This window comes from Etheostoma spectabile, chromosome 11 (genome assembly GCF_008692095.1).
Source record: "Etheostoma spectabile isolate EspeVRDwgs_2016 chromosome 11, UIUC_Espe_1.0, whole genome shotgun sequence".
In the NCBI taxonomy this organism is placed as follows: Eukaryota; Metazoa; Chordata; class Actinopteri; order Perciformes; family Percidae; genus Etheostoma; species Etheostoma spectabile.
Window position 1 is genome coordinate 9,116,775 of NC_045743.1, and position 13,456 is coordinate 9,130,230.

Consider the following 13,456-nt stretch of genomic DNA (forward strand, 5'->3'; position numbering starts at 1 on the left):
AACATATCAAACTATTAGTTTGTACTAAAGACAGACAGATGTTATCTGCCGCAACTACGTCACAAAGGTTCACCTTGTATAGGAGAGTGAATATCACAATGTGCAGGGTCTTGCAGTGCAACAGCTTTGTTAGGCCTTTGTAACATGGATGAAGAGGAGTCCTCTCCTTGTAAGGTGGCCATGGGTTGCCGGTGTGAATGCCAGACTGTTTTAAACTAGAACAAACAAAACACAAAATCATCATCAACAAGAAAGAAAATATCATAGGATGAATCGGTAACACACAAAACAGATTAATTCCCACACCCATGAGGATGTGTGCTAGCTTCCATGCAACCAAAGGTTGTATGTAAATAAGAGTTTGATAAAGTGACATTTTACATTGTTCAGAGTAATCCACTGTCTGAAAGGTTTTTTATAATGGTTCTGTAACATAATTTTATGTAACGTTTTTGCCTGTTATGTTCAATTTATCAGCAATAAAGACAGATTTTTGTTAACAACATTTTTTTGTGAACATCAATGACAGGGGTGTATATGTATGTATACATGATACATGTGTACACACATATGTATTGCAAACAGACCTAAGTACTACACAGATAAGAAAATCTGCCTCTGCACCACCAAAGTGAACATAAAATAACTATAAAATATATAAATGCATATGACACTGTTGTCCAAACCCACACAGTCGACAGACAGAGACGGCATCTTGGAAGTTTGTGATCAATTCTGTATGGTGATGTAACCAAGTGGCGTCCCATTTCATAGGGGTATGTTTTCACCCCTACCCCTTACCCCTTGGTTTTAAGGGCCAAGGGGTAGGGGTAAGGGGCAAGGGGTAGGGGTAAGACAGAGAAATGGGATTCAGCCTAAGTCTTTGCAACAGAGCAGCCGACGGGCAGCACAGTTGCTCACTCTATTAGTGATGATGGGATCATTGCTGAATAAAACCAGGGCCAGCCTGACAGGCAATCCATCATATTCACACAGCGTGAATGAGCAACATGAGGTTGGTATCAGACTCTGAAGGTGGTGAGGGCAGCTTCAATATGTTTTAAGATGAAATATGCCTTAGAGTCATCTGGTTTAGAACAAAAACTGCCTTAGAAAAGCATATTTGTATTTGACCACAATTAACTACATCAGTGATCCATCCAATTAGCATCTTCACACGTTCCAGCGACCTTAAAGAAAATTACCCCGAAGGTAGAGACTTTTGTCTTGGTAGACGTACCACAATCAAACAAGAAAGATTTCTTTGATCCTATTACAATTTAGACTGAAATATTGATTTTTCGCGTCAGGTATCTAAATGGAACCGACTTGGGCACCCGGTAGATCTGACCTTTCTTATCATGTCCATTCATAGGCAGGGAAGAGAGATGCCCCAATGACATTGGACAGAGCATGATGCATACTGGTTTTGTCAGGGACAACTGAACTTGAACAAATTAATGAAGTCAAGCATAATGCAAGGACAATATGTGATATACAGTGATAGAAATGGTTTCATGGAAAAGCACCGTATTGCATTATATGAACAAACCACTGAATTGGGAAATCAAGGTAACAGTGTTAACTTACAATGCTGAGTATCTGTCCATTGCTGACTGGACGTCACGCCGATAGACCGTTCTGAGAACGACCATGATGGGGTCAAACTCTTTCTCCCACACTTCCGCTAGTTGACAAAAGGGAGAGAGATGTTTTCTAACCTCTGGTACAAAGTGACATTGATTCACTTTTTTCCTATTTCACCTGCTCTGCATAAGTGTTGTAAGTCTGCCCCCAAGTGGTCTGCTGAGGACTAATCACACAGATCTAATGCTTAAGGCTTTAAAAGGGTAATATTAGACACATTTGTTCCCATTTTGTGCAAGGTTTTATCGATACAATGCAAACAGAAAATGCAGCCCAGTGATTTTCTTAAAATTCCATGGCACACTGTACCAATTTTAGATCATTTGTAGTTTTCTCCCAATTCGGAAGGAATGACCGACTCCAAATACATTGTAGTCCTTGTAACTGTGAACAGTACTGTTGGCCAGTGGAGGGCAGCAGACAATAGATCTTTACATCTTATCCTGCAGAAACAAACCCCACTGTGCAGATGCCACAAACAACCAGAGGGCGTTCAGCACCTAAGTTCAGGAAGGTTATTGTCTGAGTCCTGTACCTAATAGTGCGTTCTATTTGTACTCGGAACTCAGATTTCCGAGCTCGGAACTTAGGCAACCTTGCAGAAGCCCAAGTTCAAAATCCAGCATGGCTGCCCCATGGATCAACAGTTGTCACGCTGTTTATATGCACAAAAAAACAGTTATAATACGATGTTATCAACTGGTCTTGCTAACCCCCGGGCTAGAGCTAATGAAAACAATGAAAATGGAATGCATTCAACTCGGGTGTAATGTCATTCCCAGCTCTGGCTTCCGTGTTCAGAGTAAATAGAACACACTATGATATCAAAACATTAGTGACACCAGCCACTTCTGTGATCACTTCACTTTTCAAAACAGGTTACAAACAGGTTACTTGTTACAATGAATGTTTGTACATCATGTCCTTAACTTCACTACAAACGCCCTACCTTTTGGTGTGTACATGCCCTGCTGCATGGAGCCTCCAGGCTCGAACACCGGTGCTTTGAAGTCAGCCACAGCTGAGAGCATCTCCTCAAAACTACAACTCCCTGGTACAATGCCACTCTTTGGGTTGGGATTCTCAGGAATCTAAGGAAAAACTCTTAAGGAAAAAGGATTGCCATGGATGACTGAATATAGTTCCCCTTTAATATATTTTATATCTTTTATTGAAGGATACAAGGTCTAACAGCGCACTGTGTGTACGGTCATTCATACACAACTGCGAGACCATCTCAGCCCGAAGGATCTCATCATCTGTCATCCCTGTTAGTGAGAGGGAGAAGTAGAACGTAAAGACAAACTGACAAAGATTATAGCCAGACATTAAATACCAATTTGCGGAACTACGATTGTAGGCTGTGGCATCAGCAGCACAGCATGTTGTGTCTTTTAGTCAGTATAAGCAATAGTATGCCGTATAACACAGTTCCATTTTTTTAAATGCCGTTTTATTTTACCATAGGCTTATTTAATTATTTTGTCAGCAGTGTGTTCATTTCTCACTCTCTGTAGACTGTGTGCATTCTCTGTTGTACCACTTACCCAAATGAACGCGAAGGCTTGTCAATATGACCAGGAAGGTCAGCGCTCCTTCAAGCATCGGCCTCTCCTGCTCAGAGTCCAAGACAGCATTCTGATGCTGAGACGCCATGGTCAACTGGTCAACCACTTTAAATCTGTGTGACAGAAGACAGTGTGTACAATGCTCCTAATCTGTGTTGCATTAAAAAATTAAAATATTACATGAATGCATGTGTAAAAATTACCTTTCAAAAACACTTGAGATGAAGTAGTCAGGATCCAGTCTTGATGCACAAACCTGTAAATACAAAAAAGAGAAATTCAAAATTCAAATAGTAACAAAAATCAAAATAATGATTGTTGTGTAAACAGTATATAAATATAAGTGAAACAGTTTTCTATAACACAGAAATACAAACCTGGAGCAGATAGATGTCTGGGTCAATCATGGAATTGCAGAAGTGCGACTGCACGTAGGTCATAGCCTGTCCCTTGATCTGCAGACCATTCCTGACCCACATGTTGCTGTGAATTTCGGACAGGCATGCCTACAGCCATACATAGTTTTAGTTAACATGTACTACAGACTTGGAGGGGATACATACATGAATACAAACCACAAATCGGTTTATGGGCCTCTAGGGTTACCTGGATTTGGAGTGGATGCACCATGATCTTCATCAGCATCTCTTGGTCAGGCAGGAGGCTGTCCAGGTCCAGGCCTTGGCACTTCACTGCCTGCTCATTTTCAATCAAACAATTAACTTTAAAAAAAGGTACCCTGCTACAAGTATTTCATTACTTTGTGGTCATGTCAGAAGTTCTATCATGGACTAACATTTATTGTGGAAAAAATGCCTTGGTTACCTTGTTTAAAGCCATTCTAGCATGGTATAGAAAGCCTGCAAGAAGTCTTAGCTCGATTTGTGCCAGTTCTCATTCATATTCAACAAGCTAAGCTGCTTGACTCTGATTGGCTAACAGCTAGCCAATGAGAGCCTGGCTATCAGCATCCTTTACCCAGCGCAACTGGGCGAGCTCATGAATAGTAATGAGCTCAGGCAACATGCCGTCAGACTGACCAGCTTTTGTAATTGGCCTGATTTCTCAGCTTATTTCTTTTCAGTGGCTAGAGCTGACAGAGGAGGTAGCAGTTCATTTTCACATTCACAACATAACATAACACATATGGGCCTAAAAAGGCAAGTTAAAACAGTTTTGTGTGGCAGGGCACCTTTTTAAAAAAGAAAAAAAAAGAAAAACAAGAATATACTTCAGTCTTGTCTTAAGAGATGAGAACCTCTGACATACCTTACTGAGGAACATGGCGTAGTAGCGATGCAGTGGAAGGTGAAATGTCACTTGATTTGGAGCAGGCTAGAAGAGATATAGGAGCCATAAAAAAAGGAGAGGAGAAGGCTTGCTTGTAACCACAGTGGTTTGGCTTTTAAAGTTACCTCATCAATGAAGCCAATGGCATCAAACCAGATCTGCAGTGTCTCCAAGCAGTAGCGTACCACAGTTTTAGTATATTCCTGAGTCTCCTGTTAACAGACAATTTAACATGTTAAAGATTATAAGGGATAGATGGTAAAAGCATGCAGCACAGGATGCTTGAGATGCATGTTCCATTAAAATCATTACAACAGCACACAGGAGATGTGTGTGAGAGTAGTCTGAGCGTAAAAACACTGGACTTACTTTGACTTTGCAGTGTGTTAAGAGACCCCACATTGGTTGTGCACAGGCCTCAAGCTCTGCTGCAAATGCTGCATAGTATGTCTGAGACTCAAATTCCACATGTTCATTCAACTCCCGCTTATTCAGGTTCATACCTATCACAGCAGGAAATGGTTTAAAAGGTTAGACAGTCAACACATGAGCCATGGCTTTAGAATAATCATATGAGCAAATCAATTTTATTTTATTTTTTTTTTAAATCTGAGTGGACCTTGTGGTTTGACCTTTTGTTTCAGTGTAGACCTCTTTAACCCTAAATATATGTTTCTTTCCACATTAGCAAAAAGATAAAAATAGCTAAATAAATCTCTATTAAAACACGATAATTTAAAGCAGTAGCGGTGCAGCAGAAATACATACAATGTAATAGTGGCCCTGTGCACATAAAGTCAGCAAGAGGATACTCCAGCCCACTGTGAGAGGGTGAGCGTTATTTTTAGGGTCGTGGTAGAGTACACATGGCAAGTGAGCAGCACTAACCACAATCTTAATTCAGAGACTGACCAACAACTCACTTCTTCTATGAGGCATTATCAGTAGAAAACAGTTGAGGCCACTCTCTGTCTAAAGCACACTGTTGGTATATAACATCTAACTGAAAATTTGCACAAGCAATCATTTAAATCAAGTGTTGTGTTTGACATCATTTGCAACAAATTGCTTTGGATATCCACTACCATTTACCTATCCAACTATGACTTACCTTGGAAAAATGACACAAAGCTCATCCACAGCATCAACAATGAATGGTCCTCAAGGAACTTTTTTGCCACACTTTGGTGTGAGAGGATGTTAATAAAATCACTAACTAATGGCCAGTAGGTGTTGTTCTTCAACAGAGCCTCACTGCAGTTCACCACAACATGCCGACTGTTCTCTTCATCTAAAAATGAAAAAGGAAAGAGACAAGGAAACGCACAGACATTAAGGTAATCGCATTTTTGGCTCATTTAGTATTTAGTCGTTTAACAACAAAAAGAGACAAATAGGTAGAGAAAGACAACAGTAAAAGTTACAAAACTCTGGGCTGCCATACAGGGTAACAATTGTGTCTGCAATATATATTAAAAAAGACTGCAGTAACAAATTACAAATTTAACCTTATTTCACTCAGAGCCTGCACAGTGAGAATGGCACAGTGAGAATGGCCAGAAGGATGAAACATCTGTGCATGTTTTTTTCTGCATAGAGAATGATGTACAAAGCAAACTTAACAGCTGCATTTTGCTCTTTTGAAAGGAGTCCATCATCCTTCTTAAAACTAATTAGACATCATTTGGCCAACTTACCCTGAAGTTCACTTTTAATAAGGCAACTCTCCATCATGTAGAGAAGGACTGTGACCATGATGTCCAGCAGCTGACACTCCTCTGTCACGTGTCGAGCCAGCTCCTCGTTGCTGAACAGCTGCACACTAATATGTACAATGCGGTTGGACATGGTATCTGACTCGTGGCTTTTCATCAGTGTTTTCATGATGAATGCATAATGTTGCACAAATGTTTTTGTAAAAGTGATCTGCCAGAGAGGAAGAGAGAAGCCCATAAAACAATTAAGGTTTAGTGCTATGATGCTGTTAGAGGAGGATTCCATTTTGCTTTCAAACCTAATGGTGTGTGGTGTGTGTGTGTGTGTGTGTGTATGTATTATATATGTATTATGTATTATATATATATATATATATATATATATATATCATACAAGCATCATTTCAGTTGCCTGAGAGCAAATGCCATGACATGCAAAGAAATGATAATATAATAAAAGGCCAGATATGCATCTTAAAGTGATATTAGACTAGGATTCTTGCAAAAGAATGCATGTCTTGAAAGTGAAATACCTTGTAATCTTGATCTGGCAACATGTTCAGTAGGAAGGTGACCATCTTCTGGGGAAACTCGTATTTTATTGTCCAAAACAGCAACTCCTCCAGAAAGCATTTATGCTTCAGAGATTCAATAATACACGGGTCTGAGGGTAAAAAAAGGCATATAATAAGGTGGCCATTCCATGCAACATATACTAGTACATTCTATTTTCCTTTTATAAAACAGGTTACTCAAATCAAGCAATAGCTATGACGTCTAATTACTTTGTTCAATAATAATCTCTCTGCATCTGAGTAAAATCAGCAAAGCATCACTTTAAGTGTACTTTAGATTATTTTCACCACTTAACCTTGCCATCAGATATACCTTTCCTTAAACTATCTATGCTCTCTACAAACTCCATCAACAAATACAGTAACTGTACCTTGCAGAACGCAGGAGTTGCTGGTCTACTGCTGTATCAATTGGTTATTTGTTTGTGTTATTGTGTGATTTTGGTGAATCCAAACTAACCCTTTAGAGTTAAGCAAAAGAAATAGCCTATGCTAGCCGCTAGTGTAGGCTAACGTTATCTACATTCCATAGCAACCACCTCGGTATAAGCGGGCAGCCAGCCCAGGAGGGCCTATTTTATTGTGAGAAGGTTAGGGTTGTTATTGTTATCCATCCATCCATCCATCTTCATCCGCTTATCCGGTATCGGGTCGCGGGGGCAGCAGCTCCAGTAGGGGACCCCAAACTTCCCTTTCCCGAGCCACATCAACTAGCTCCGACTGGGGGATCCCGAGGCGTTCCCAGGCCAGGTTGGAGATATAATCTCTCCACCTAGTCCTGGGTCTTCCCCGAGGTCTCCTCCCAGTTGGACGTGCCTGGAATACCTCCCTAGGGAGGCGCGCAGGAGGCATCCTTACCAGATGCCCGAACCACCTCAACTGGCTCCTTTCAACGCGAAGGAGCAGCGGCTCTACTCCGAGCTCCTCTCGGATGACTGAGCTTCTCACCCTATCTCTAAGGGAGACGCCAGCCACCCTCCTGAGGAAACCCATTTCGGCCGCTTGTACCCTGGATCTCGTTCTTTCGGTCAGGATTGATGTTATTGTTATGTATTAATAAAAATCTATTTAAGTTGAAATGTGACTATAGCGTTCATATTCCCATACTTGATTGTTTTATAAAAGCATTAGCTTGCTTCAGGCCGAGATAACGCCCCTTAGCTGTACAATAAATCCAACATACCACGGCCTGTTGTGAGCTATTGCTTGTATACCTTTGGTATTGCTGCTCAGCTTAACCCTCTTCCTCTGTCCAACAGACTGCCCTGTATCTTGGTCCTCCTGAGGAAAAAAGCAACACAAATTTCAACCAATAGGTTAACAAAATGTTTAACAATAACTGTAGATCAGTTCATATCAAAAATCAAATAAACCAACCTGAAATGTTGAAAGAAAATTTAACAAAACATTGTTTTGACCGATTAATAATTATGCAAGTATCAAGTAAAAAAATAAAAATCCCAAACACACACATTGAATCTGTTTGGATTTTCAGACGGTTGAATAATTTAATACATCTATGTAGGCTCTGGTCACTTGTGATGGGAATTTCTTTTTACATTTAAAGATGAAATTATTCATACATTAACAAAAAAATGCTGGAATAATCTTTTGTAACCCTAAAATTAAGTTATTTACAGTTAAAATTAGGTGGATATTCTATGTGTGATGCTGGTACATACCTCTTTATTAGCCTCATCTGGACTCCCTGGTGCGGTGGTTCCTAAGAACACCAAAAAAAACATTTAGCCACAAGTAGCCATTAACAGCATCTTAAGCAACTGGACAAACAGATGCAGATGCCTGAGATATTACAGTTAGCAAAACTGAGGATTTGGTCAAACACCAGTATTTAACATCAGTTACAAAAGGTTGCAACACACTCTCTAATTACTTCAAAATTATGTATACAAAGATAGATTTCTCTAGAAATATGAGCAATGTCTGAACTGTTTGGCGATAAACTTTTGAACTTATGAATGCTGGCACCTGCAGCTCATGGAAGCATTTTAAATCGACAATGTAGTGCAACATTTTCAAAATTTTCAAAACCTTTTTGAAGCAATTTACAGCTGACAGAAAGTTAATGAAAATATGCTTCATATAAAGTTATTGGTCATCTTACCCAATAGGACCACCGCTTCTGCACCTCCTTCAGCACCAACAGTAACATCAGCAGCAGCAGCACCGTGGGATTTCTCCTCCACAGAAACCAGGCCTGAATTTTTCAAGGCTGACAAATATTTGCTATAGTTTCTTTTAGCATACACATTCTCCTCTTGACCTGCAACAGTGGAGCAAGACATAAATTGCAACAATGACTTTAATGTCAAAATCTCAAGGTATAGACAACTGTATCCCAGGCCAATGCACATTATTTCAAGTAAAGGAGACCTGGATGAGGGATTCTGCTACAGAATGCATGGCCTGAATAAAACTGCAGACCATAAAAACTGTTCTTTATATTTTCACAATAAGTTATACATTCTAATATATGCATTTTGTTTTTATTAAATTTAAATAAAATTGTATAAATGTGACACTAAAGAAACAACACAATAACATTACATTTCCTAAAACTAAGAAGAAGAAGAAAAAAAAAAAAACACTAAAGTTCTGTGGTATGACAATGCTTGATAATTTTCAACATGTATTGGTCTAACACAAACTCTAGTATAGATATTTACCCATGCTCAAGTCCTTGAATGTTTGCTGATTGGTCAAGATCTTTGTCAGTACCGTCCTCATTGCACATCCCATCTTTGTGAGTTCCTCCAGGAAGGATATCTGAGGTTCCAGCTGCTGCAGGACTTTCTGTAGATCCCTCTCAGTTGAGATGTCTGGTAAAGCAAGAAAGAGATGGGCCATCAGACTGGGTTGTGAACATAATTTTTATGTAAATTGTTGTAAAACACAGGTATCCAGCTAAAACAACAGATCCTGATTTACATTTGACATGCAACAGGAAATCCACATCATAAATAAAATGTTTAAAAACAACTTGGAATTCATTTGATACTAGCTTTCTGAAAGACAACTGACATATTTAAAGTAATTTTTCATAATTTAAAATGGTCAGTAGGTCAAAGTATATCTTCTCATGTCTTTGTAAAGAGAAGACTGTTGTCATGAGTGTTTTCACCTGGTTCAATGTATCCATCTCTCAGATACTGTATGATACACAGGATAAAGCGAGGAAGAACCATCTCCGACATCAGAAGAAGGTCTCGAGGTATTGGGGGGACATTCTCCCCCGTTCTCAACCGATGCCGTCTGCAAAACCTGTCAGGAGAAAAAAACAAATGTTGATGTTGAAGACCTCTCATGAAGATCAGAGAGATAAACCCTTCTCTATCTTGTGGCTATTAACAGTCAACTATTTGTGTGATGTAGAATTGTGATAGCATGTGGTGATGTTGGTTGATGTTTACATTTGGTTGGGATTTTGGTAAACATTCCAGTAAGAATCTGGAAGTTTTATTTGTATTTTTTTTTTTTAATCCTTGTCCATACACAGTGTGATCGATTGCAACACACAACCTACTACACCTCTTGCTCATATTGCTATAGACTGACTTAGAGGAATCAGTCAGAAACAAAGTCAGTTGCTTGATGCTGACCAAACCTGATGCCACAATATTTCTTGGCATCAAATTTATGTCACGTTTATATCACGATAATCGAACTCCCAGACCATTTCATCGTTAATATATAGAAACCTCCAGCTACAGCTGCTGGTACACTCTATATTGTTATGGTTAGCCAGGCTGGTTAAAGCAGAGCTGCTTAGTTCAGGGTTTCCTATCAATAAATGACAGAAGAGTCGTAAAATGTAACACTGTTGCTGACAGGCAGTAATTCCTAAATTCTGAAACATAATTATCTGGAAGCTATAACGTTAACAGACTAACGTTCATGAATGTAACAAACCCAGATCATGAAATTGTATCGGTTAAGGTAACTCACTCACCAAGACCTGTCAAAATATTACTGGCTGTTAGTTAACTTAGCCAGCTTAGCTAGCAGCTAGCTTGGACTCACCCACTCTCTCGCATGACATTACTGTCTCCACAGTCACAGGCCCCACCAGCCTGGCTCCTGAACATGTTGAAATCATGGCCCGTGTGATCTCCATTATTGAAACACTCTGCACACAGTGACATGCACGGGGAAATGCCACAAGTCCGGCAGCGATATGCCACGAAATTAGCCGTCCAAACCAAGCCGCACAGAGTCGCGTTGTCATAGGACCGGACCGTTTTGCAGAAATCCTCAAAACCTTCGCCTCCTGCAATTAGACATTTACACCAGCCAAGAGCCTCTGTGTCCGCCGCTGGATTTTCGGGATTTAACACAGCGTCGAGCAGCTCCTGAAGTTGTCGCACCCCGGAACTATTGTCAGTGCGATTTAAGTCTGCCGTCAAGCGGGTGGCAGTGGCTTTCTTGTCCCGGCGAACCAGCGACGCCGCCATCATGCACTCTGGCTTGTTGTCCACAAATTTATTTTTGTTGTCTTGCTTCCATGTTCTCGGGTTTTCTCGCGATACGGACTTTCGCATCCTTTCCTATAAAAATGTATCGTTGGGCTTTTTTTCTTACTCTGTTACCAAAGACATCAATACTACATAATCAATTTGATCTTATTACTCACAAAATATCATTCATAAATCCAAATTTGACAGTCAAAACCCATTATTTTCAATTCATGGAAACGAAATCAAATTTTACGACATCAAGCTATTAAAACCCTGAATCTACATTTTTATAAAAATTTTAAAAAATTTGCGAGGGTTCGTGTACGTTTTGATAGTTTGTTTTTGTTTGAACTACAAAACAAAATAACGAGAAAACCACTTTTTTTCGTTTGTCGTTTTAAAGACAGGTGGGCCAAGTGACCCGGACGTGCTAGTAAATGTAGCCTACAGAAATAAAAGCCAAGCTTATAGAACGGTCGTCCAGCACTAACGTTAAACCAGAGCGTTAGAAGAAGAAAAACAATCAATAATTATATTTATATGAACCTGGACCGAAAGAAACTACTATATTACCAAACTAGCATGTTACATGTCTATTTATATTCTATTCGCGCAGTATAACGTGAGCAAGGTAACATTTAGTGTATCCTTGGGGTTTTGGAAAATAGATGATGCATTAGGACAATTTGACTTTAATAAAATCTATATTTGAGGACCAACTCAAGTTTGATAAAGGGTGTAGATCGAATGGCAAAGACGAAAAAGGGACTGGTATTTTGATGGCAGCACAGCGGAATCCCACTTTTCCTCATTAAACTTTATTTTTTATTTTTATTATTAACAAAGAACATTTACAATGCCAGTATGTATAATTCAAAGGTCAAAACCAGAGTTGCTCATACAGAAGTAATATATATATATATGTATATATATATATAAATCAAAATAAATAAGAGTAAAAAATAAAAAAAAAAAAAAAAGAAAAAAGTGTGGTGCAAATAAAGTCAAATGTATCACCAATACATGAAAAATGTATCAAACACAAATCCATTCTTAATTGCATTAGGCCTACTAACGATAACTTAATTAGGCCTACGCATGACGTCACGTGGGCATTCACGTTGACAAGTATTCATTCAATCGCTGTCAGTCCAAAAAACTACGGGGGTCGGGAAATTGTATTGGGGTCGGGTTTTTACAAACTTATATGCTATTATAGGAAAATATGTAATTTATGTTGTAATAGGTGGCAATGATCCTGGTTGCGCGTGAATAGCTTTTGGTTTCTTAGGTTTTTGGTTTCTTCTTAACCTAATCACTGAAATAAACTACTGTTGCTAACATTTCTTTCGGTCCAGGTTCATATGTGCATATTTATTTGTTGTTGTTTTTCTTATCTTTTAACGTTGCTCTGGTATAATGCTGCATATTATGACAGTTCTAAAAGCTTGGCTTTTATTTATCCATTACTTCCGGGTCACTAGGCCCACCTGTCTTTTTTTTCAATGTATATCTTCAAACGGAGAAATGAAAATAGGAATTTCAAAAAAACAAAATCGGTTATCCGTTATTTGAATTTGGTTTAGTCGTTTTTCGTTTTTGGATTCAGAAACCAAAACGGGAGAAAAAAAAAACAACTATCGGACCCAGAACGTACACGGCCCGTCCTCCATGCCATGCTGTACGGAGAGGGCCATAGACATATATAGTTTATATATGTTTTAGACTTTATTATGTCTATGGGAGAGGGCCATAGACATATATAGTTTATATATGTTTTAGACTTTATTATGTCTATGGGAGAGGGCCATAGACATATATAGTTTATATATGTTTTAGACTTTATTATGTCTATGGGAGAGGGCCATACAGGATAGCATTTAGTAGGTAGGCTACTGTCAATTACTGCATTATATAATCCCACTTTGTTACACTTTTATAAGACACTTTCATGTTGTGCATACTTTGAATTAGATATTTTCACATGTTAATTATTATTTTATGATATGGCTATTTGTTTATTGCATTTCCATTTTGTATTTATTTGTTATGATAATTATTATTATTAATTATTAAAAATATTTTTTTCTGGCAATCATGTATTATATATATATATATATTGAAACAAAATCCTATTCTAAAATGCCTGTTTGATACTGCATAAAATACAATATTTCATAAAACAA

At 38.7% G+C, this 13,456-nt stretch overlaps 1 protein-coding gene across 2 annotated transcripts in view; it reads right to left on the bottom strand.

The window, feature by feature from the left end:
- ubr3 (ubiquitin protein ligase E3 component n-recognin 3) overlaps positions 1–11,369 on the bottom strand; it is a 46,984-nt gene extending 35,615 nt beyond the window's left edge. The window contains exons 1-20 of one of the 2 annotated variants that reach the window (XM_032528911.1): positions 10,837–11,369; positions 9,938–10,077; positions 9,483–9,635; positions 8,921–9,079; positions 8,478–8,518; positions 8,010–8,076; positions 6,754–6,884; positions 6,203–6,431; positions 5,617–5,796; positions 4,875–5,008; positions 4,631–4,717; positions 4,485–4,550; positions 3,822–3,911; positions 3,593–3,721; positions 3,419–3,471; positions 3,195–3,328; positions 2,830–2,915; positions 2,597–2,738; positions 1,591–1,687; positions 74–215 (exon numbers count right to left, since the gene is read on the bottom strand). In XM_032528911.1, the coding sequence (XP_032384802.1) occupies positions 74–215; positions 1,591–1,687; positions 2,597–2,738; positions 2,830–2,915; positions 3,195–3,328; positions 3,419–3,471; positions 3,593–3,721; positions 3,822–3,911; positions 4,485–4,550; positions 4,631–4,717; positions 4,875–5,008; positions 5,617–5,796; positions 6,203–6,431; positions 6,754–6,884; positions 8,010–8,076; positions 8,478–8,518; positions 8,921–9,079; positions 9,483–9,635; positions 9,938–10,077; positions 10,837–11,354 (2,778 nt within the window). In that variant the 5' untranslated portion in view covers positions 11,355–11,369. The remainder of the gene's footprint in view (positions 1–73; positions 216–1,590; positions 1,688–2,596; positions 2,739–2,829; positions 2,916–3,194; positions 3,329–3,418; positions 3,472–3,592; positions 3,722–3,821; positions 3,912–4,484; positions 4,551–4,630; positions 4,718–4,874; positions 5,009–5,616; positions 5,797–6,202; positions 6,432–6,753; positions 6,885–8,009; positions 8,077–8,477; positions 8,519–8,920; positions 9,080–9,482; positions 9,636–9,937; positions 10,078–10,836) is intronic. The other variant, XM_032528912.1, reaches the window with a different exon arrangement.
- Between the last annotated feature and the right edge of the window lie 2,087 nt (positions 11,370–13,456).